The 21,984-nt window shown below is 48.9% G+C and overlaps 1 protein-coding gene across 6 annotated transcripts in view; it reads left to right on the forward strand.

Annotated features, from left to right (window-relative positions):
- SH3PXD2A (SH3 and PX domains 2A) overlaps positions 1–21,984 on the forward strand; it is a 234,684-nt gene that overhangs the window by 81,396 nt on the left and 131,304 nt on the right. For 5 of the 6 annotated variants that reach the window (XM_072805451.1, XM_072805455.1, XM_072805452.1 and 2 more), the window contains one exon: positions 8,896–8,971. In XM_072805451.1, the coding sequence (XP_072661552.1) occupies positions 8,896–8,971 (76 nt within the window). Of the gene's footprint in view, positions 1–8,315; positions 8,336–8,895; positions 8,972–21,984 lie in introns of those variants that run through there. The other variant, XM_072805459.1, reaches the window with a different exon arrangement.

Genomic DNA, 21,984 nt, shown 5'->3' on the forward strand with positions numbered 1-21,984 from the left:
ATGTTATACTAGAAAACAAAAGAGCTATAATGGCTATGCTGATATCAGACAAAATGGATTTTAAGACAAAATGTTACTAAATAAATGGAGGGACATCCCATCTCCATGGATTAGAAGACTTAATATTGCTTAGATAGCAACACTTTGCAAATCCATCTGCAGATTCTGCCCATGCATTCCTACCACATCCCAACTGGCTTCTTTGCAGAAATTGACAAGCTGACCCCTAGACTCATATGGAAATTCGAGGGACTGAACATAGGCCAAAATACTTCTGAAAAAGAAAAACAAAGCTAGAGGACTCATATTTCCTGATTTCAAAACTTAATATATCAAGAAAATAACAAGACAAGCCGCAGACTGGGAAAAGATATTTGCAAAACTTTGGTAAATGACTGTTATGCCAAATATACAAAGAATGCTTAAAACCCAACAAACAAGAAGAATGAACAACCTGTGGGATGCCTGGGTGTCTCAATGGTTGAGCATCTGCCTTTGGTCCAGGGCATGATTCCGGGATCCCGGATCGAGTCCCACATTGGGCTCCTTGCAGGGAGCCTGCTTCTCCCTCTGCCTATGTCTCTGCCTCTCTCTCTGTGTCTCTCATGAATAAATAAATAAAATCTTAAAAAAAAAAAAAAGAACGAACAACCTGGTTAACGGGTAGGCAGAGATCTGAACAGTCACCTCACCAAAGAAGATATATTGATGACAAATAAGCATATGAAAAGGTGCTCAAAACTGTATGTCATTAGGGAATTGCAAATTAAAATAACAATGAGATACTACTACTTACCTATTAGAATAATGGAAATCCAAAAACACTGACAATACCAAATGCTTGTGAGGATGGGCAACAATGGAGAGTCTCATTCATCACTGTTGGAAATGCAGAATGGTACAGCCACTTTGAAGACAGTTGGCCGTGTTATCAAAAGTAAACATCATCGGGCAGCCCAGGTGGCTCAGCGGTTTAGCGCCACCTTCAGCCCAGGATATGATCCTGGAGACCTGGGATCGAGTCCCATGTCGGGCTCACTGCATGGAGCCTGCTTCTCCCTCTGCCTGTGTCTCTGCCTCTCTCTCTCTCTCATAAATAAATAAAATATTTTTTTAAAAAGTAAACATAATCTCACTACACAGTTCAGCAGTCCTCCTCTTGGTGTTTACCCAAATAAGTTGAAAATTTATGTCCCACACCTGGAGGCTGGCGGCTCAGTCAGTTGAGCATATGATTCTTGGTTTTGGCTCAGGTTATGATCTCATGGGTTGTGGGATGGAGGCTGACATAGGGCTCTGCACTCAGCGGAGAGTCTGCTTGAAGATTCTCTCCCTCTGCTCCCCCATCCCCCGGCTCAAATAAATAAATAAATCTTTTCTTTTTTTAAACAAAACTTATGTCCACACAAAAACCTGCACAAGAATGTTTATAGCAACATTATCCATAATTACAAAAACGTGGAAGCAACAAGATGTCCTTCGGTAGGTGAATAGATAAATAAACCATATAATCCAGACAATGGAATATTATTCAGTACTAAAAATCCAAACAAACTATCAAGCCATGAAAAGACTTGGAAGGACCTTACATCCAGGTGAAAGAAGTGAAAGAAGCCAACCTGAAGGCTTGGCTATATACCATAGGATACCAACTGTATTTCATTCTGGGAAAAGTGAATCTATGGAGACAGTACAAAGATGAGTGGTTTCCAGGGGCTACGGGGAAGGGGATGAATACACAGAGCACAGAGGATTTTTAGGGCAGTGAAACTATTCTATCTGATAAATAATAAGGGACACATGCCATGATACATTTGTCCAAACCCATAGACTATACAACATGAGAGTGAACCCTGGGTGAGAGTAATGTACAAATGTAGTTTCATCAGTTGTAACAAATATACCACTCTGGTCTGGGGTTGTGACGGTGAGGGAGGCCAGGAGTGTGTGGGGTCAAGGGGTGTATGAGAACTCTGTACTTTCTGCTCAATTTTGCTGTAAACCTAAAACTGTTCTAAAGAATGAAGTCTATTAAAAAAAAAAAAAACTTAATACAAAGCTACAGAAATCAAGATGGGGGAGTGGTACACCTAGAAGGATAGGCATATAGATCAAAGGAATAGAATTGTGAGTCCGGGAATAAACCTATATATTTATTGTGAACTGGTTTCCACAAGGGCACCAGAACCATGTAAGAGGAAGTATGCTTCCTCTTGGTCAATGAGATGAATGTGTACCAAAAAAAATCACAAAGGCCTGTGGGAAGTACCGTAATAGGTCATACAAACCAGGAGTGCTATTAGAATTCAAAGTAAGGTGGTGGTGGTGACCTTTGTCTGGGATAGTCAAGCAGGGTTCCCAGAGCAGATGCCACTTGATAAGACCATTAGTGAAGGAAGGAAAGGGGGAAGTACATTTCAGGCCACAAAGGATGGGAACTTTAAGAAAAGCTGTGAGTGGGCAGCCCGGGTGGCTCAGCGGTTTAGCGCTGCCTTCAGCCCAGGGTGTGATCCTGGAGACCCAGGATCAAGTCCTTCGTCAGGCTTCCTGCATGGAGCCTGCTTCTCCCTCTGCCTGTGTCTCTGCCTCTCTCTCTCTCTCTGTGTCTCTCATGAATGAAAAAATAAAAGAAAAGAAAAGAAAAAGAAAAGCCATGTGTATTGTTATTTATTGTTCCTCTCTGTGATCTTCCTGCCATGTCTTCAGGATCTAACCCAGGGACGGGTAAGCCTTCATTCAGTAAAGTGTACAAACCAGGTTTGTTTGTTTGTTTTTCCTCAAGATTTTATTTATTTGGGAGAGAGAGCATGAGAGAGAGTGTGAGCACAAGCACAAGCAGGGGGAGGAGCAGAGGGAGACAGACTCCCCACTGAGTAGGGATCCCGCCCGACTCAGGACTCCATCCTAGGGCCCCAGGACTGTGACCTGAGCCGAAGGTAGATGCTTAACCGACTGAGCCACCCAGAGCCCAGGACAAACCAGTTTTGGGGGTTCCCTTGATCCCTCGTGGACCCCAGAGATACTGGGTGGCCTTACCTCTTTTTGAGGGGAATTGCTGGGTTAGGGAACCCACCTCTTATAGTAGTAATGTTCCAGAAATGGTGACAAGGATTAAGGCTTGAGGGTTGAAGCCCCAAAGCAAGAGTGGCTGGGAACTCCACCCTCTCGGAAGGGTGAGGAGTTGGCCTCTTGGGTTACACATGTGCCCCAGCTGGGCTCAGGCCCACCCTTCTCTTTCCTCGGTGTTTATTGCTGCTCAGCCCTGCCCAAGAAGAGCTGCCGAGTCAGCTTTCTCTGGTTGGGCCAGCTCTTGTTGCTGAGCTGCTCTGTATCTCTCACACCATCCACCCCTTAGATAAACAGCCCGCGTCCTCCACACGCTGCGGAGTTCTGATGTGGCTGCACAGGGCTCCATGAGCCAGACGCCTCTCTCTCTAAGAAGGACCCTGGCAGTGGGCCCTGCTTTCTTCCAGCTGAGTCAGGCCCTTGCTGGAGTCACAGGGGAATCCACTTCCTGCCTGAAAAGGTGGCCGCAGCAGAACTGTGGGCTGGGCAGGGCCTTCCTACCTCACTGCCCACAACCCCCAGGTCGGCATGAGCCATCCCCTCAACGTTTTATGTGAGTGTTTTATCTGTCAAACCCAGCCCTGCAAACTGAGAGCCACTCAGAGTAGTTCTGTAGCCGCCCTGGCTTCCCATGAATCACAAGTGGCCCTGGATGTTTATCACGTCACCCACCACTCTGCCCTCCTGTACCTGCACAAAGACGCTGAACCACATAGCTCTGCAAGTCCTACATACTGAGTAAACTCCCCTGAGCCTCCTTAAGCTTGGTTTGCTCTGGAGTCTGAGCCAGGGGATTTGCTTTCTTTGAAAGGTGGCCTGTAGGCAGAGAAATGTCACCAGCAGCTGGTTGGTGGTACTTCTTTTCCCATGGCCAGTGGGCCTTGGGGATGACAGGGAGGCCAGATGCTGAGGCTCTAGGGGCTCAGCCCTGCTGGTGGGATTAGGTGACAGGTGTGGCTGGACTCAGCCTCTGAGGGCTGGAGTGGGGAATCCAAGCAGGCCAGCTGAGTACTCATGGCTTTGGAGAGGACCTGTTGACCTAGTACTCTCAGTGGATGGGCTTGTCTTGGCCTCATGAGGGGCCAGACTAAGCCGGAGTGGGGGAAGAAGAAAATCTGTTACAGAAGGAGGAGGTGGGAGAAAGGCCAGCTGTAAAGCATCCTCCAACAGGCCTTTTGAGGGAAAATTCAAATCTGTGGGGCTATCAGATGACCCCTGCCTTCCAGGAGACACAGGAACCCGTTGAGACAATTCAGCCTGCTCTTTGGCAGGGGAGGCCCAGGGAATGTGACCGTCATTTTGCCAGGACAGAGCTGGCTTCATCTCCTACAGGAAGTCTTCACTGACCTCCTTCTTTAGCAACTTCAGGATCCTGTTCATACGTCCTCAGCGTTCCCTGTCACTCCAGAACGTGTTTGTCTATCTCTAGCACCACAGCAAGACTTCATGAACTTCCATATGGGGCCTAGGAAACTGCATTTTTAACTAACACCACCCCAGTAAAGGTGATTTTGGCCTACGCAGACTTCAGACACTTTGAGAACCATCTTGCCCTAGAACAGACTCCAATAAAAATATAATATGAACCACGTGTGTAATTTTAAATTTTCTAGTAGCCACTTAAAAACATAAAACAGGTAAAATTATTTTAAAAGTGCTTTTATTTCACCTGATATATCCAAAATGTTATCATTTCAATGTACAATCAACACAAAAATTGTTGATGAGATGTTTCACCTTTTTTTCAGTCTTTAAAACCTGGTGAATATTTTATACATCTCAATTTGGACAGGCTGCATTTCAAGTGCTCAACAGCCACGTGTGGCTAGTGACTTCACATGGATGGAATAGCTCTAGAGCTATGTAGTGAATATGGTCCACGGGCCAACAGTTCCAGCCTTGCATAGGAGCTTGGTAGAAATTCAGGTTCTCAGGCCCCTGCCTGAACCTACTGAATCCGAACCTGCATTTTAACATGTTAGCAGATGCTTCTTGTGCACATTGAAGGTGTCAAGCCCTGCTCTACAGCTAGATCATGAGCTCGTTGGGTGTAAAGACTATGATTTACTTATTTCTAGCATCTTATGGAGAGCCTGGCATCTAGAAGGCACACGGCAAATGTTTTTGGAGGAAAGGAATGAATATGTGAATCCTGCTTTCCCCCACCCACTCTTGTTAGCCCCTCATTCCCTGTGCACAGTTCGTGAGAATCCCAGACTCTTAGGTCTGAAGAATAATGTAGGAGTCAGAGAACAAATGTATGTCATTGCTGATAGGAAGTTAAAGTTTTTGGAGCCTAACTCCTTTGAGCCCTTACATGGTTAAGTCCCACAGCTTGTTGGACATAGCTGGCCACCCTCTTTCAGGACAAGAATGGTTGGTTGGAGTTTTTTTAAGATTTTTTTTTTTTCAATTTGAGAGAGAGTGCACGTGCACATGAAGGAGGGGAGGAGTAGAAGGACAATTAGACTCCCCACTGAACGAGGTCCTGGGATCAATGCAGGGCTTGATCCCAAGACCTCAAGATCATGACCTAAGCCAAAGTCAGGTGCTTAACCAATTTAGCTACCAAGTGCCCCAGGACATGAGTGGTTTGATGAGGGTAGACCACCCCACAGTAATGCATGTTGCTGGGCCTGGCTTCCTTCTCAGACATCTCTGAACTCTTCCTCAGAAATTGTATGGAGCCGTTGTTCAGAGACCCTAGGCCTGGCCTATGCATATTAGTTAGCCATCGATTTATTCTGTCTTCTTCCAGAGGAGATTTAAGGTACCTGTAAACATGTGTGCATTCCAGCAGAATGAAACAAAAATAGAAATAGTAGGGACGCCTGGGTGGCTCAGCGGTTGGGCGTCTGCCTTTGGCTCAGGGTGTGATCTCATGGTCCCGGGATCAAGTCCTGCGTCGGGTTCCCTGCATGGAGCCTGCTTCTCCCTCTGCTTACATCTCTGCCTCTCTCTGTGTGTCTTCTCATGAATAAATAAATAAAATCTTAAAAAAAATAGAAATAGTATTAGGGAAGTGTGCATAGATGCATGGACAGGGATGTTCACTCTAGCAGTAGTCTATAGTCAGAAACAATCTAAATATCCAACAATAGGGCAGTAGATAAATGTACTATGGCCCATCCAACCACTGAAATTTCCTGTCACAATTAGGGGTACTAATATGGAGGTATTCGTTGACATGGAAAAATTTTCATTGCATAGTGTAAGAGTGTTGATGAGCTCATTTTATTTACGTGTGTGGAAGAATATCTGGAAAGGATATATACCCCAAAACATCAACGTTTGGGAGGAAAACATTTTCTAGGGGAGGAATTATGAGTGAATCTTAATCTCTTTTTGTCCATCCACTGCTTCTGTAATTGCTGTTTTTTCCCCTCAGTGAACTTGAATTTTTCTGTAATACAAAAATAAAATGTACAAAACAGAATATGGGTGAGGAAAATGGAAAAAGGTAAAAATGGGAGTTCTATTCTGCATCGAATTTGTTTGAAAATATATTAATTAAAAAAAATCCTACATTCAAGTTTATAGTGTTTTGGCCCAATGGGTATATTTACATGAAGCAAGCAATTATTAAGTGTTTGAGAGAGAGATTTATAAGATTAGGGTTTGAAAACTCATGAGCCAGCTTTTGTTAAATTTCAGTCTGTACTCAGGAAGTGAAAGTTAATAATGGTGCAGTCTCTGTCTTGACCGCCCTTCACGTGTGGGCTCTAAATAGCCTGTGTGTGTTGGATAATGACTGTGCAAGAGAGAATCCTAAAATCATGTGTCAGAGCTGGGTGGGTGGGTGCGTGGAAGGGAATAAGCACAGGTGCACACATACCCATGAAATCTAGTGCAGGACTATTTTTCACCACTTTCAATGCTAGCACTTTGGTCCCAGCCTCCATCCATAGGCTCCTACATGGTCGTCCTGTTTCCACCCTATGTCCATTCATGACCCTGAAGCTAAGCCATCCTCCCCATGGTCTGGCCCACCTGTTGGATCTCATCTCCTGTACCTCACCTCCTGCTCTCTCCACTCCACAGCAGCCACACAGCAGCTAAAGTTCACTCATTCTTCATGCCCTCACATGCCCTTGTATGACTATTCCACAATTTATTTACCCATTCACCTTGTTTCCTTATCAGCTCTCTCTGGGACAGTGAAGTTTTTTTCTTAGCTTGCCCTTTCAGTGATTGTGTAGCTCTATCTGGAATCTAGAATCTGGTTTCATATAGATTCTCCTCTTTCTGCACGTCCCATTTTCCTTGCTGGAATGTTCTCTGCCTTCCTTGGGGCTTGCTTCCCCACCTCCTGTGGTCTCTGCTGAATTGTCATCTGATTCCTAAGTCCTTTCTTAGCATGCTATACAAAGGAACAACCTCTGTTCTGCTCCAACACCTTCCCCTACTTCCATATTTATTTGTTTACTGTTTGCCTGCCTCCACTAGAATGTAAATTCCCCCAAAGCAGGGACTTTGTTGCTTTTCTTTCTTTCTTTTTTTTTTAAGATTTTATTTATTTATTCATGAGAGACACAGAGACAGAGAGGCAGAGACACCGGCAGAGAGAGAAGCAGGCTCCATGTAGGGAGCCCGATGTGGGACTCGATCCTGGGTCTCCAGGATCAGGCCCTGGGCTGAAGGCGCTAAACCACTGAGCCACCCAGGCTGCCCTTCTTTCCTTTTTTAAAAAAGATATTATTTATTTATGATAGAGAGCATACACAAGCGGGGGGGGGGGGGGGTGGCGCAGAGAGCCCTCTGCGGGTCTGGATCCCAGAACTCACCCTGGGATCATGACCTGAGCCGAAGGCAGCCACTTAACCAATTGATCCACCCAGGCACCCCTGTTACTCTTCTTTATAGTCATTTTTTTGGTGTTCAGTGCTCCAAGTAGGTGCTCAATAAATATTTGAAGGAAGGAATGGACTTCAGATAATCATGTGACTGATCTTCCTCATTTGGCCAAGGAAGCGCCTGATGCCAATAGAGAAAGCTTCCGAGCCTTGCCCAGGGTCACACAGCTGGGGCAGCAGGGCTAGATCCTGCCCTGTCCATTCTGCTCCTGCTTCTGCCTGTGCCTTGGAAGGGAGATTAACCACACACACAGGGGCCGTGGCCTCGTCCATCCTGTCTCCTGTGTGTTTTTCCAGTTTATACAGAATTTCAGCCCAGAATAGCAGAAGAAAAAAACAGTTGTTCCTCCAGAACCCTGGAAACTCTTCCGGTGGGTCTGTCTTTGGAAAAACAGCAGCAATCTCAGGGTGAGAAGGTAGGAAATGGAGGAGGGGTCTTACAGCCGTGCTGTGGGGGCAACGGGCTGGGTTTGGTTTTACAATTAAAATAACATCTGGGTCTGTTTCCGCAGAGCGGTTCTGGAAGGTGGGTGGTCTGTCTGAAGTATCAGGTGCAGCCTTCCCCTGTCCTGGCCCAGGAGGCTGTGAGAGGGCCAGTGGCTAATGGGCTCCGCCAGCAGATGACATAGGAGAGAAGGTGGGCCCAAAGAAGGCTCTGGAAACTTTACCTGTGCCTGCCTTGAAAGACTGCTGGTCTCTACCGTGGCCTCACAAGGAGACATCTTCAGACACTTTCCCCCGTGCCTCCATGCCTCCTTGAGATTATTTAGACACCCTTTTGATGCATAGAGAGCTCTGGCCTCGTCTCTCTCACGCCCCATGTGGTTTATTAATCATCTGTGAAGTGAGAGGTTGAGGCGTCACTCATCCATATGAGGGTGGTGGGGCCCTGGAGCAGTGGAGTGGAGTGGGGAAAGGACTCTGAGAGCTGTTTCAGTCTTCTGAATCATGTCCCTCTGTCTGTCTGGCTTCTCAGATGCAGCTTTTGGATAAGTTTCCCATTGAAGGTGGCCAGAAGGATCCCAAGCAGAGAATCATCCCCTTCCTTCCAGGTAAGCCTTGGATGGTCCCACTGTTGGGTTGGGAGGCAACCTGGGGAGAAGCGTTTCTTAGGTTAAGAAAAGACTGGTGACTTTGCTGGAAATTCTGAGCAGGGTGGCCCAAAGAATCTGCATCCTAACAACTCCCTCAGAGGATGGGAAGCCCCTGACTGTAAAGGCCACCACTCCCACGGGGACCTCTCCCACCATTCCCAGGCCATCTCTCTTGGCTCCCGGCCATGTAACTTCTAAGGAATTTCTTAGGCTCTGGGACTTCGGTTGCCTCTTTACAGAAAGCACAGAGAGATCAAGTTCTTCTGTGAAAGGATGAAGAACTGCAGGCTGAATTCTTCCCACTACTCCCATTGTAATCATTGAGACCCTTAAATTGAGCACACTCGCCATGTCTGATCTTGGATCCTCCTGGCACATTATCCAGCTGAGGCTCTGAGAGTGTACATGACATGGCCTGTGAGTTGCCAGAGTTGGGATTTGAACTCAAGTCTGTCTGGCCATAAGGACCATTAGCCACTACACCATCTTGGAACATGTTTAAGGCAATTGATCTTGTGTAGTTTAGAGGAAACTGCCCAGATGTATCATAATCTGCTGTCGCGATGATATCTTTAATTGGTGTACTGTTTATAGCTTACAAAATGCTTTTTTGTTATCGTGTACAAGTTTCCCTCCTGAGGTGTGTATTCTTATTTCTGCTTGAGAGATGAAGATGTTGGGGTTCAGAGATGTTAGGTAACTACTCATAGAAGTAGTAGAGTAGTAGGTCTTCTGCTCCATTCTGGGCTCTTTACCCTGAACCTATGGGTGATACTGCCTTTTGGCTCCAGATCCTCTGCCTTTTCCCAGGCCATTGAGCTGGGCTGGGTTACAATGGCCTTACCCCCATTACTGTTGGGCCCCAGCAATGGCAACCAGTGGGACCTTCGTAAGAAGCAGGGTCCTTGTCTCATTAACTCTCTGGCACACCTTCACCCCATGGTCAGCACCTACTTGGTGACTTGAAAACCAAGTCAAAGAGTGAGTCCTCTCTGAAAGGTGCTCCTCACACATCCCCCTCTGCTAAAGCAGGGAAAGATAAGAGCATGCATTGCTGCCTGTCCTTTGAGTCTTATGCTAAAATTGGAGAGAATTAATTTAGCTACCAGGAAAAACTTCCACATCCCACAGTTCGGGCAAGATTGGAACCAGTCAGTGAGGATATAGAGAATCCCACCCCTGTGTGTCCTTCATGGAGGCAGAGGACTGCTTCTCGATCCCTAGTCTAGGAGTTAATATGGGAGACTTTCATGCCCTACCTGGCTTTACACTGAGTCCTGAGGGAATTTGGAATCTCCAACACCCAGGTTTGTATGACCTTAGATGTTGCTCCAGTACAGTCCAGACGCTCTGCCCACTGAGGACTTGAGAGCCCATCTGGGATGCTGTAGACACAAGTGTCCCAGAGCCAAGATGAAGCCAGCATGATGCTCTGGTATCAGGAGTGGACCTGGCCTTGGGGGCAGGAAGGCTGCCCTATTTCCTCGAGAATGATGGGCTTTTTCTCCCACTGGTGCTCCAGGAAATCAGCTCATCATCATACAGTCAGCGGGTATTTATGAGGGGTTCAGCCTGTGCCAGGCCTGGGGCTAGAGGGTGGGATGGCCTGGTGAGCCAAGGAAGGATGTAGATTTGTTTCCTTCATCTAAGGAATCTTCAAGCTACTAAGAGAGATGAGAGGGGCAAGGCCTACTCTGTAATCAGGAAATCAATGGAGGCAGGATGTGACCCTTTTTACTGCCATGCAGTTCCACACGTGTTTAGAGTGTGTCATTGTGAGCTGAGGAAGGCAGCCCCAAGGCCTCCTGATGGAGGGGAGACCTGAAGCTGACCTCCAAGGATGGGTGGGCTTGGAGGGTGGGGGGAAGCACAAGGCTTCTGTCCTACCACTACCAGAGTCCAACATCTGGGGAATCATGCTGCCTGGCTTCCACCTGCAGCATCTGGCTCTGTCACTTTTCAAGTGTGTTACCTTCTTTATGCCTCAGTATTCTCATCTGGAAAATAGGGATGATAATACTATCTACTTCATGGGGCTATTGTCAGGATAAAATGAATTAATACATTACAGGGGCTTAGGACTGTGGCTAGCCTCTAGCAGGACCTAAATAAATGTTAGCCCTTAGGATGACCAATTCCTGACATGTGCCTAGTGCTTTCACACAGCACACTCACATGTATACTCTCATTTGCTCCTCCCAAGGAGGTTATTATCTCCATTTTACTGACTAGGAAATTGAGGCCACAGGAGGCACAGGAGGCTAATAGACTTGCACAGGCCACACAGCCAAAAGCTGTAACCAGCTCCAGAACCTTATCCTGACCTCTGGCCAGGACTACCTGCCCTGTCAACCACCTCAGAAGAGGATCGCCCAACAGCTGTTGCAGGACAAGAGCCCTCTCTGAACTTTAGTTTTCTCTTGTAGGCTTGTGGTGAGGATAAAAAGAGTTCATGGAGAACATTTTGCACAGTGCCTGTGCCGTAGTAAGTGCTCAGTAAATGGCAGCTGTTAATAAACAAAGTCCCCTGCCTCCATGCTGCCCCCAACTCCTGGGAAAGGCCAGCCCAGGGCCCCTTCCAGCCCCAAGGTGATGGGATCTCTGCATAGCAGGTGATATCATAGAGAGGAATGAGGCTGATTGGCTCCCATCCCATCCAAAGAAAGTTTACTTTGCCTGTTTTGCTGCTTTTCTCCTATTGCTTCTCTGATGCTTCTCTCTTGCTCACTTTCCATGACTTCAGAGTGGGTGTTGCCAGCCATGTGGAATCCCACCCTGGGTGCTCCCAGGCCTGTTCCTGGCTTCCCCCTGCCCACTAGAAACTTCCTAACCCTTTCATACTCTGCTGTCTCCCTCACTTGGACGGAAGGAGAAAGAAGCCAACGCAATTGGAATCAAGCTAGGGAGAGCCACGTGGGCATGCAGGTTCACAACCTGCCCCCGACCCAGGATCCATGGGGGTTCCCTAGGGCGAGAGGGGAGAGGGGAAGAGAGGAAGGCAATGATAAATGTTTCCTGTCTTAGGTCAGGTTTCTTAAAAGCAGAGCCTGAGATGAAGATTCTTATATAGGTGACTTAGAGGGGCCCCTCTTGGGTGAATGTCCCAAGGCAGTGAGAGAAGCGGGACAGGGCAGAGGAAGAAGCCCAAGGTGAATGGCACCAGCTTGTCCCATTGTAGGAGACAACTTCTATACTCCCCATAGGTCATCGTTTGTCTGGAAGCTTCCCCCTGCCCCAGAGGGCACTGGGTACGGGTGAGGTGGCTCCTGAGGGCTCAGGCTCCATGCCTTTGGAGAAGGGGCAGCTGTAAGTCCACAGCACTGAGCACCCACAGCAGTTTGGGGTGGGGGCATGTGCTGGTGAGGGGGTTCTGGGCAGGGGCCAATATCTACTATGTCATCTAACACCAGTTAGGTCTCTGTTTCTACCTCCCTGCCTTTGGGAAGGGTGGCTCAGGTCACTTGCTGATTCCCTCAGGCTCAGCCCTGGCAGCATGACTCAACAGAACCTGGGTCAAACACACCAGCTGCCTTCACTCTTAGAACTCTCGGGAGGGCTAGCAACCAGCCTCCGGAGCAGCTTTGCCAGCCTTTTACCTTGCCTAGAATTTCAGAGCAAGGAACACCCAAGGGGAGAAAGCAGAGAGCACCGATTATCTCCAGAGGGCCTCAGGGATTTTTGTTTGTTTGTTTAAGATTTTATTTATTTATTCATGGGAAACGCAGAGAGAGAGGCAGAGACATAGGCAGAGGGAGAAGCAGGCTCCACAGGGAGCCTGATGTGGGACTCGATCTCAGGCAGATGGGTCTCCGTTTTAGCTTCAGATGTACCAGGATGTGTTGGGCATTTCTGCAGCCTGGCATCTGGGGGATGTGTTTGGAGTATTAGCCTGCTGCTTTGCTTTGGCCTGTCTGGCCACAGGCTTGGGCAGGGGGCTCACAGAAGTTTGACTGGCTAGTGGAAGTGCTGGAAAGCAGAGGAAGTGAGACAAGAGAGGGAAAGAATGGCTTTACCTGATTACAAGCTCCCTTATCTGCCAAATAAGGTGGCAAATCCTACCCCCCCAAAAAAAGAGAAAAGAAAGAAAGAACAAAAGAACGAAGAAAGAAAGAAAGAAAGAAAGAAAGAAAGAAAGAAAGAAAGAAAGAAAGAAAGAAAAAGAAAAGAAAGAAAGAAAATCCCACACATGAGCCATAAATCTTAGGATCTAGGACATAGGCTTGTGGTGTCTTGAGTGGTGCCTGGCTTGAGTTCAGGGTCAGTCTGCGGGTTGGAAGAGTGGAGAGGGTCTGGGGCTACTGTGGCCAAAGGCAGAGGCTCCATCCCAGAAGACTGAGTGTCCTGCAGTACTGCTGGTGTGGGGATTGGGGGCGAGGCAGCTGAGAGCAGGGTCACCAAGGTGATGACACAAAGCCAGGGCAGTTATCAGGCCAGTGGTCTGATATTTGCATATCCATCAACCTAGATAAAATTTTGTAGGGGCACTGTCCTGAGTGAGGCTCCCCCATCCAACCCAGTTGTTTCGCTGGGTCTGGAACCTGCTATCTGGCCCTAAGGGTGGAGATCCAGTATACCCAGAACTTTCTGTGTGTTCATGAGGCCTGCAGAGCCCACGGGAGGGACACGGGGAATTTATGACCTTCATGTGGGACAGGTGGTTCTCTCCAGCAAGGCATCTCTGGAAAGAAAACCCAAGTGGTGTTTCAGGCAGGCAGAGGCAGAAAATTATGCCAGGGCCTGATGCCCTGGGTGATCGGGGAAGGGGAGAAGGGGAAGTACTCTCTCCAGGCTCACGTTATGTGGGAGGTACTCCTGGCTGTTTTCTCTGACTTTTGTGGCCTTCCTTTGAGACGAGGCCTCTATCTGCTTCTCCCACATTTCCATCACGGGGCTGAACACATAGTGGCTGCTTTATTGAGACCCCTGGGTTGATCACAAATTGAGCATTCTCCCTTAGGTATGAGCTCCCTTTTATTGAGCTCCTACTACGTGTCTGGCCTTGTACTGGGCATACTACATACCTTTTCCCCAGTCCTCACTGCAGGGTAGGGAGTATCATCCCATTTTAGAGAGAAGTCAAGTCACTTGCCCATACCCCTTAGCCGTTAAGTAGTAGAGCTGGCATCTTCCTGCTGTGCCCTGTGTCTTTCCTTGGGTGGGGAAGAACTCCCCCAGCCAGCCCCAGCTAGAAGCTTTCCCTCACCCACTTTGTTGCCTCCAGATCCCCCAGGCAAGGGACCCGGGAATTTCTGCCCAAATGACCCAGCACCCCCACGGTCCCTCCAGCTGTCATAGGCTGTCTCGTGCTTCAGGAGTACACTGTGTGGGGCAGGGAGGTGACCTGTAAGGGCTCTCATTCTATTGAGTGCCTGAGGTCACTGCAGCTGAAGAACTGATTTTTTTTTTTTTTTGCACTTAAACTGTTTAGTTTATTATTATTTTAATATGATTACAAGCAGGATCGCCCCAAGACTTTCAGAGCACTGTCTTCATTTAATTATGAGTCTAACAAGATTGCCTATTTGGTTTCCTAAGTCATAGCATTTTTTTTCTTAACTTTTTATTTTGAAATAAACTCACCAGATGTTACAAAACTACTAGGCACTCTGCATTCCTCCCCTGCAATGTCTCCACCACCACACTGCAGGGTAGGTGGCATTGTTCCCAGTTTAAGGAGAAGTCAGTTCACTTTCTGCCATCACACGGCCACTGAGTGGTGTACTGGTTGGCCACCTTCTCCCGTAATGTCTTGGGTAACTAGAGGTCATTATCAAAGCCAGGAAATTGATAATGGAAATTGATAAGTCAGTTACCTAAGCTACAGACCTGAGCAATTGATTTTTATTGTAAGAGGCTAGTGAGTGTTAGTGGACAGGCATGCCAGCTGGTCCTTTAGAAGGAGGCAGTGCTTGACAATAGGCCCTGAGAAGCTCCACTCCCAGACCTGCCCTCTTGGCATTCTCACCTCCAGGGGAAAAGCAGACGTGACCTTATTATACGTTAAGACCTATTCCCGAGAAGCCCTGTGGGACAAATCACATCATCTTTTAGGTGTCACTGTCCTAAATACTATTCTTTTTAAGCGATAATCATGGGTTCAATCCTTTTGCAAAGCAGAGCACTCCTTTTTTGGAAAAGGGAGCAGCAGCGTTGACCCCAGGAGGAGCAAAAGAACTCTGGTCAAGAACTGTGAGTGATCTGAGACTTTATCCTATTTGCAAGCCAGCTGGTTAGCTTACCCTGCTTTCATGAATGCCAGCAGAAAATATGAGACTTCTGAGGCAGAGAAAAGATTTTATTAGGGCACATTTGCATCAGTTCCCTTTGCCTCCAAGTCCCATGGGGGTGACCCATGGGCCCAGATGAATCCCTGTGGGTTATGTTATAGGAGAGGAACCCAGACCTTAGGGAGACCACACCTCTTGTAGCGTGCAGCAAGCAAACCTACCGTGTTTGCTTTGGAGAAACACACCATCTCAGCGTCCCAAGGTCCCAAGGCGATCTGCAGACCTGCTGTTTACTCCAGAGCACTGACACTACCTCTGTCCTCTAAGCTGTTTCTTTACAAACACCTTTGAAAAGATAATTCAGAACAAAAGGCAGTTACTGCCTTGTTGACAAGACCTGCAGAAATGCAGGCGAGCCAGGGGGATTATCTCACAAGTATATCTTTTGCTCTCTGGGGTCTCTTGCTTTTTGGAGGAGTGAACAGAAATGATGTTCTTTAGGGCAGTGGCCAAGTGTGGTGGGCTCAGCAGCCTCTCAGGGCAGCCTACTGTTTACATGGAACTTTCTTCCTTGTTTTAAAAGACTGTTGTGGAAAATCCATCTCCTGTTGCCCATCCTGGGATTGGAGTAGATTTCCTGTGTATCCTGAGTTTGTCAGTCTGAGGAGGCTCCCTGGGAGGAAATGGCCATTACAGAGTGAAGTAGACTGTGTAGCTGCTGATGTAAAAAGCAAACAATCGCGACCAGGGTTTGAAGGAGCTCCGAAGCCAGGCGGTGGAGCAGAAGGAGGTGAACTCTCTCTGCAAAGGCTATGTGAGCTCCCTCCCACTCACAGGCCATCCGTGTCTCTGTGCTGCCTGGGACTGGGCCTCTGAGCTTCTAGAAAGCCCTTCATCCTTTTTTAAAAAAATATTTTATTTATTTATTTGAGAGAGAGAATATGAGAGGGAGAGAGAGATCACTAGCAGTTGGGGGTAGAGGGAGAAGCAGACACCCTGCTGAGCAGGGAGCCTGAGGTGGGGCTCCATCCCAGGACCCCAAGATCATGACCTGAGCCGAACACAGATGCTTAACCGACTGAGCCACCCAAGCACCCTGAAAGCCCCTTCATCCTAATACCTGAGCCAGTGTCACCCATAGACATCAGTGCTCCTGTGTTGATGGATCCCCGAGAAGCCGGATAGCTTAGGAAGAAAAGTGAACCATAATTAAAGTAGGTGCTGCCCGCCTTGTGACCTTCTGAGCTTGGAGGCATGTATTTTTAGACAGCAGGCATGCTCGGTTCTTTTATACTGGCTCACCAGTTTACATACCGGCCCCTTAACGAAGAGGCAGTTTGGAGCCACAGGGCAGGAGGGTGCTGGGTGATCCAGGGCCTGCCTCTCCCTGCCCCCCCCAGGGCCCTGCTCTGCAGATCCGGTGTTTGTTCAAGCGCAGAAGGAAGCAGGGGGGAAGGGATGTCTTGGGTTAGAGCTGGTCCATGGCTGTGGCGTGGGGGGAGAGCTGGCTCTCTCCCTGGGCTGGAGGCATTTCTGTGTGTCTGCAACCAGGCGCCAGCCTGGGAAAGCCCTCCCCAAAGGGCCTCGGAAGCCAGGAGCGAGGCAGCGGCTCACAGACTCTGGCAGACACTGCACCCCCTCGGGAGAATGCCCAAGAGGTTTCTGAGCCTCACTGATGACCTGGGTGGCAGGAAAAGCCAAGCCTTCTACGTGATGGAGAAGGAAAAATAAGGTCTGCTGGTAATGCCAGGGTTTTAAGAAGATCGGCAAGATTATAGGCCTAAGAGGCGCTGTGTACTGTTTTAAAAGTGGCTTTCCTCTAACCTCCCCTGGAAGTGCTGCGTCCTCTCTTGCTGTAATTACTCCCTCCACTCCCCCCCACCCCCCAAATCATTCTCTCACTCTGTAATCTGGGGCGGTGGTTCTTGGGGCCTGCTGTCAGCAGCTAGTTCCGAACACTACGTGAAAAAGCTGCATTCGTTCATCCCTGTCGTTGGGATTTACTGAGCACCTACTGCGTTCCAGGCCTAGCTGTAGGCACTGGTGATGTAGCTGGGGACAAAGTAGACCAGGCCTCTGCTCCCAGGAAGTTCACCTTCCAGGGGGGGAGTCAGACAGCAAACAAATAAAGGAGCCATTTCCAATAGTGACAAGAGCCAGAAAGAAAAATAACCAGATATCGTGGCTTGGGCATGAGATTAGGTCAAAAAAGGCCTCTTTGCAGCGGTGACACTGAGCCAGGCATGGCAGATCAGGGCTGAGGGGCCAGTGGGGCGGAAGGAGCTGTGGAATTAAGAAGCTCTAAAGCGCGTCTCCCGTGGCAAAGCTGCCCAGGGAGGGGAAGGCCCCACACGCTTGCATAAGCTGCAGGACTGGCCCAGGCACACAGCCTCCAGGGTTGGTTTCTTCATCGGTCAAATGGGTTAATGATGGTTTGGGATGATGTTCCAAGCGGTCAGTGCAGAGCAAGCGCTGTGTGGGCTGCAGAGGGAGAAGCTCTGGGGCCGTGCACCTGCCTCTCCTCCAGGCAGCTTTGCGGCCAGACAGGGCTGCGGGCTTTCCTCGGCTCTGCCCTCTGCCTGCCCTCCCGCCCTGTGCTGACTCAGCTCTGCCCTTCGCATCTCAGCCCCGGTGGCATTTTGTGCTGCTCCTTGCCTATGCTAACTTGTAAGGAGCTGGTTTCCAAGGAGTTGATGATCTACCCAGGTGGCTGCTCTGGGCTGGAAGATGAGCCCCCCCTCCCCCCGGCCCAGCAGCCCTGGCCCCGTCACCACTATAACACAGCAGGGCCACCAGCTTTGCAGGCTGACAGCTCTGGAGCTGCAGTTCTTGCTGCGAAGAAGGGGTTTTGCAGAGGAAGCAGCCACTCCAAGGCCCCTTTTATTTTCAAAAGTAAGTGTGGATCAGGTCCCTCAGCCATTGCCCTGTGTCATCCCCACATTTTGAGACCAGGGAAAGAGGTCACTTCATGACAACTTGTCTTCCTTGTCCAGAGATAATTCTAGAAGGGGATCAAACTTCTAAGTACCCACCCCAAATCCTCAGCCCTGAATGGAATGTAACCTCTGCCTCTGATCTAAGCAGAAATGTGTATCTTTTCATGGGTTAGTTGGTCCATTTTTTTTCACGTACAGGAAAATGTGCCTGGATCAGGGCATCCAGATGCCAGGTTCAGGTGTAGCTCTTGCTAATCCCTGAGACCCAAAATGGAAGAAGGTAAACTAGAGTGACCAGGGATCACCTTGCGTGTTGGCAGAGTCACCAGATGCTGGTGATTTCAGGTCACCGTGACATTCCTGGTCTCTCCCCCTGAAAATAAATCGTTTCCTTGGTGGATGCCTAAGTATCCTTTTATGAGGGTCACTCCATGCTTCGAGGGGACTGCTGTGCCCCCAGAGTGGCTTGTCACTAAATACACATTCAAAGTGTGGATGACCGACAGGCCAGTTCCCTGATCCCAGGTGTGGCCGAGGTGAGAGCAGGAAAGAAACTGAGGCAGAAGAAGGCAGAAGGTTCTGGGCCTCTGGGGTACCATGAGAAGCCTGGTCAATGAGACTATGAGATTTCAGCATGGCTGCTGCACAGGCCTCTGCAGTACAGTTGTCATGGGCCCCCCCTGAGGGGTGAGGATTTGTCTTCTGTGCAGGAAGAAGCCTCTGAAAGGTTTTAGGCTGCGGGGCCACATGATCATATTTCTGTTTTGAAATGATCCCTCAGCCAATGTGTCAGTGTCTGGAAGGGCCAGGGAGCAAGCGTGAAGTGGGAAGCTGGCGGGGGCCAAAGCACAATGAGAGGTGCAGGTGGCTTGGCCTCAGCTGGACAATGGTGTGGAGAGAAGTCAGTCTGAGACCTGTTTTAGAGGAACAGCCAGAGGACTTGCCGAAGGATCGGGTGAGGGAGAGATGGAGATAGATGATGCCCATGGTTCTGCTGGGGGCAGCCCTGGCCAAGATGGCAGACCCAGTGCTTCCTGGCACCCTCCCCAAACTCCCATCTCCCATCTTGGACTTCACCCCGGGGAGTAAAAGGAAATGATGCCCTCCCTCTCCCTGAGATAGCTGAAGTCTTCAGCACAGTGAAAGATGCTTTCTGATTAGGAGTGCCTGCCACCAGCCTCCCTCCCACAAGCCTCCAGGCACCAGACACTCTAGTTTCTGGGTCTTGGACTCAGTGGGGGGATGGGGGGGCGGTCAGCGGGTGGTGGTGGAGGAAGGAGAACACTGAGGTCCATTGACAGGGAGCTCAGGGCCCCCCTTCTTCAGAGGTGAGGGGCCCTGGTGGCAGATCTCCACACTGTCCCTGGCCTGACCCTTCCACTGTTTGCTAAGGTCACCTCAACTGGATCCAGGCCCAGGGAGGAGACCCAAGCCAGAGCTCTTCCCTGGCAAGAACTGAGTTGACCCTTGGAGACTCCCCAGGCCCTTATGAACTGATGCACCATTCATCCAGAGGCTGCCTGGCTTCGAGCAGTACAATCCCTCTGGGCCCAGAAAACACCTCCTCTCCTTCACCTCCACAGTTCCAAGGGCTGATGTCCACGGAGGGGCCCCTAGATGCCAGGCCGCCTGGCCTCCAGACCACAGTGGGCCTGAGGAACTGGCATGGCCTGAAGATGGAGTCTGTTCCCTTGAATGCACCTTCAGAAGGCAGGAGTGGAAAGTGTGGGGCGAGGAGGGCTTGGCTGGTGGCACTAGCTCTTCTCTGCCCTTCAGGGGCAGGATCCAAGGGAGAAGCGCTGTGCTTCTGCTTCTCCCCCGGCCAGAGCAGAAGGGCCACATTTCACCATAGGGATAATGAAACGGGGCAAATCCCAAAGGAAGCCATGTGACTCCACAGCTCGGCCAGCCCTAGAACAATGTGGTGATATCGACAGACCGGAACCCAGCTTTGGGCTCAAACAGATCTAGGTTCACACCGGAGCTCTCTACTTGGCACTAGTTGTCTGAACTTGAAACTGCTATTTTTTCATGGCGGAGGCAGGTAAGCATCGCCTTTCAGCTCTGGAGACCCTAGAGCCAGATGAACCTGCATCAAACCCCTGCTCAGCCTCCCTCCCAATAGCTGCCTGACCCTGAGCCAGCTTCACTCAGCATCTCTGCACCTCCTTATAATCCTCATCTGTGAAATACCCCTGGGGCTGCTGAGAGCATCAAATGAAATGTTATCTGTTAAGTACACAGTAAGCACTTAATACATGGTGGTGACTTGGTGACTATTCGTATGGGGTTCAGCACAAAAGGGTGAGCTCTGTCTCTGGGAACCTTTCCAGGAATGAGGTCTTGCACACAGTCTTGTGCATTTCAAGGTCTGCGGCTCAAAATTTGGTTCGCAGATGAGTAGCACAAATGTCATCTGAGAGCCTGCTAGAAATGCAGATTCTTGGCCCAACCCCAGAACCCCTAAATCACAGTTTGCAGGTTACTTACATGCACAGGAAAGTCTGAGAAACACTATTTGAAGGTCCAGTGAAGACTTCCATAGGCTGTCTGACTCTGTCTTCAGGACTTCCTTGATGTTGGTCCTGTTCAGTCCATCCACGTAATATAAACTACTGAACCTGCCTTGCTAAACTAATTTCTGACCCGAGCTTCATGCAAGTAACTTGGTAAGAGCTGGTTCTATGGCCTCACATCCATACACAGACCTGAGTTACCCACCTGTTTCTGGCACCCTGTGGGATAGGGGCATAAATCACAGCACAGCCTCTGTTCCTACCAGCCTAACCAGGAGGATGCTTGGGCCCCAACCACACTCCCTCATCAGCTGTAAGTCAGGACATTCTTTTTCCCTGCTCTTCCAAGATGGGGTGAAGTTTGGGGCCAAAGAGATTGCAAAGGTTTTTATTTCAGAAGTCTTTATGGAGATAGGAGAGGCCAGCCTATGAATCCTCTGTGGTTTTGAGGATAGCATAGCATGTGTACGTCTAAAGTCCATGTGTCCAGTTACATTATACAGTTAGGAGGGGGAAGATGCTTGGGTCTTTTAAGGAGTCTCTGGCAAAAAGGTTAAGACCAAAAAAAAACCCTGGATTTTTAAAAAGGAGACTCTATCGCTCTTTTGTATAAAACAATTATTGCAAACCTAAATTTCAAAGGGAGCCAAGGGGGGTTGAGATGAGCCAGTGACTGGTAACTTGGGGCCTTCTCTGCTTGGCACTGATTTTTTTTTTTTTAAAGATTTTATTTACTTATTCATGAGAGACACACAGAGAGAGAGGCAGAGACACAAGCAGAGGGAGAAGTAGGCTCCATACAGGGGGCCCGACGTGGGACTCGATCCCGAGTCTCCAGGGTCAGGCCCTGGACCGAAGGTGGCGCCAAACCGCTGAGCCACCCAGGCCGCCCCTTGGCACTTATTTTACTCTCAGTTGCTTCTATCTGATCTCAAAGATGAATTCACAACTTTAATAGTAGGTAATTGGTGAAGATGGCTTAAGAAAGGCCTATGGGGTTGGCACAGCTGTTCTCTCTTACTAGCAAGTGGCCCAGCAATAACTTTTTGTGGAATTGGCTATAGGGGAAAAGTTGCAAAGAGCTTCTTGGGAAATTGTGTGTGAGGCTTGGAACTTACAGCAGATTAAACAATTGTAAACAAAAGATGCCTCCTTAAGCATTATAAGTATCATTTAAGTACATACTCTTGCCAGATACTGTGCAAACGGTTTCATGTGCTTCTATTGCCTCATTGGCAACAGCAGCCCCACTTTACAAATGAAGAGTCATGGGCGGGGGTACATGCCTTACC

This window comes from Canis lupus, chromosome 29, assembly GCF_048164855.1.
Source record: "Canis lupus baileyi chromosome 29, mCanLup2.hap1, whole genome shotgun sequence".
NCBI lineage: Eukaryota > Metazoa > Chordata > Mammalia > Carnivora > Canidae > Canis > Canis lupus.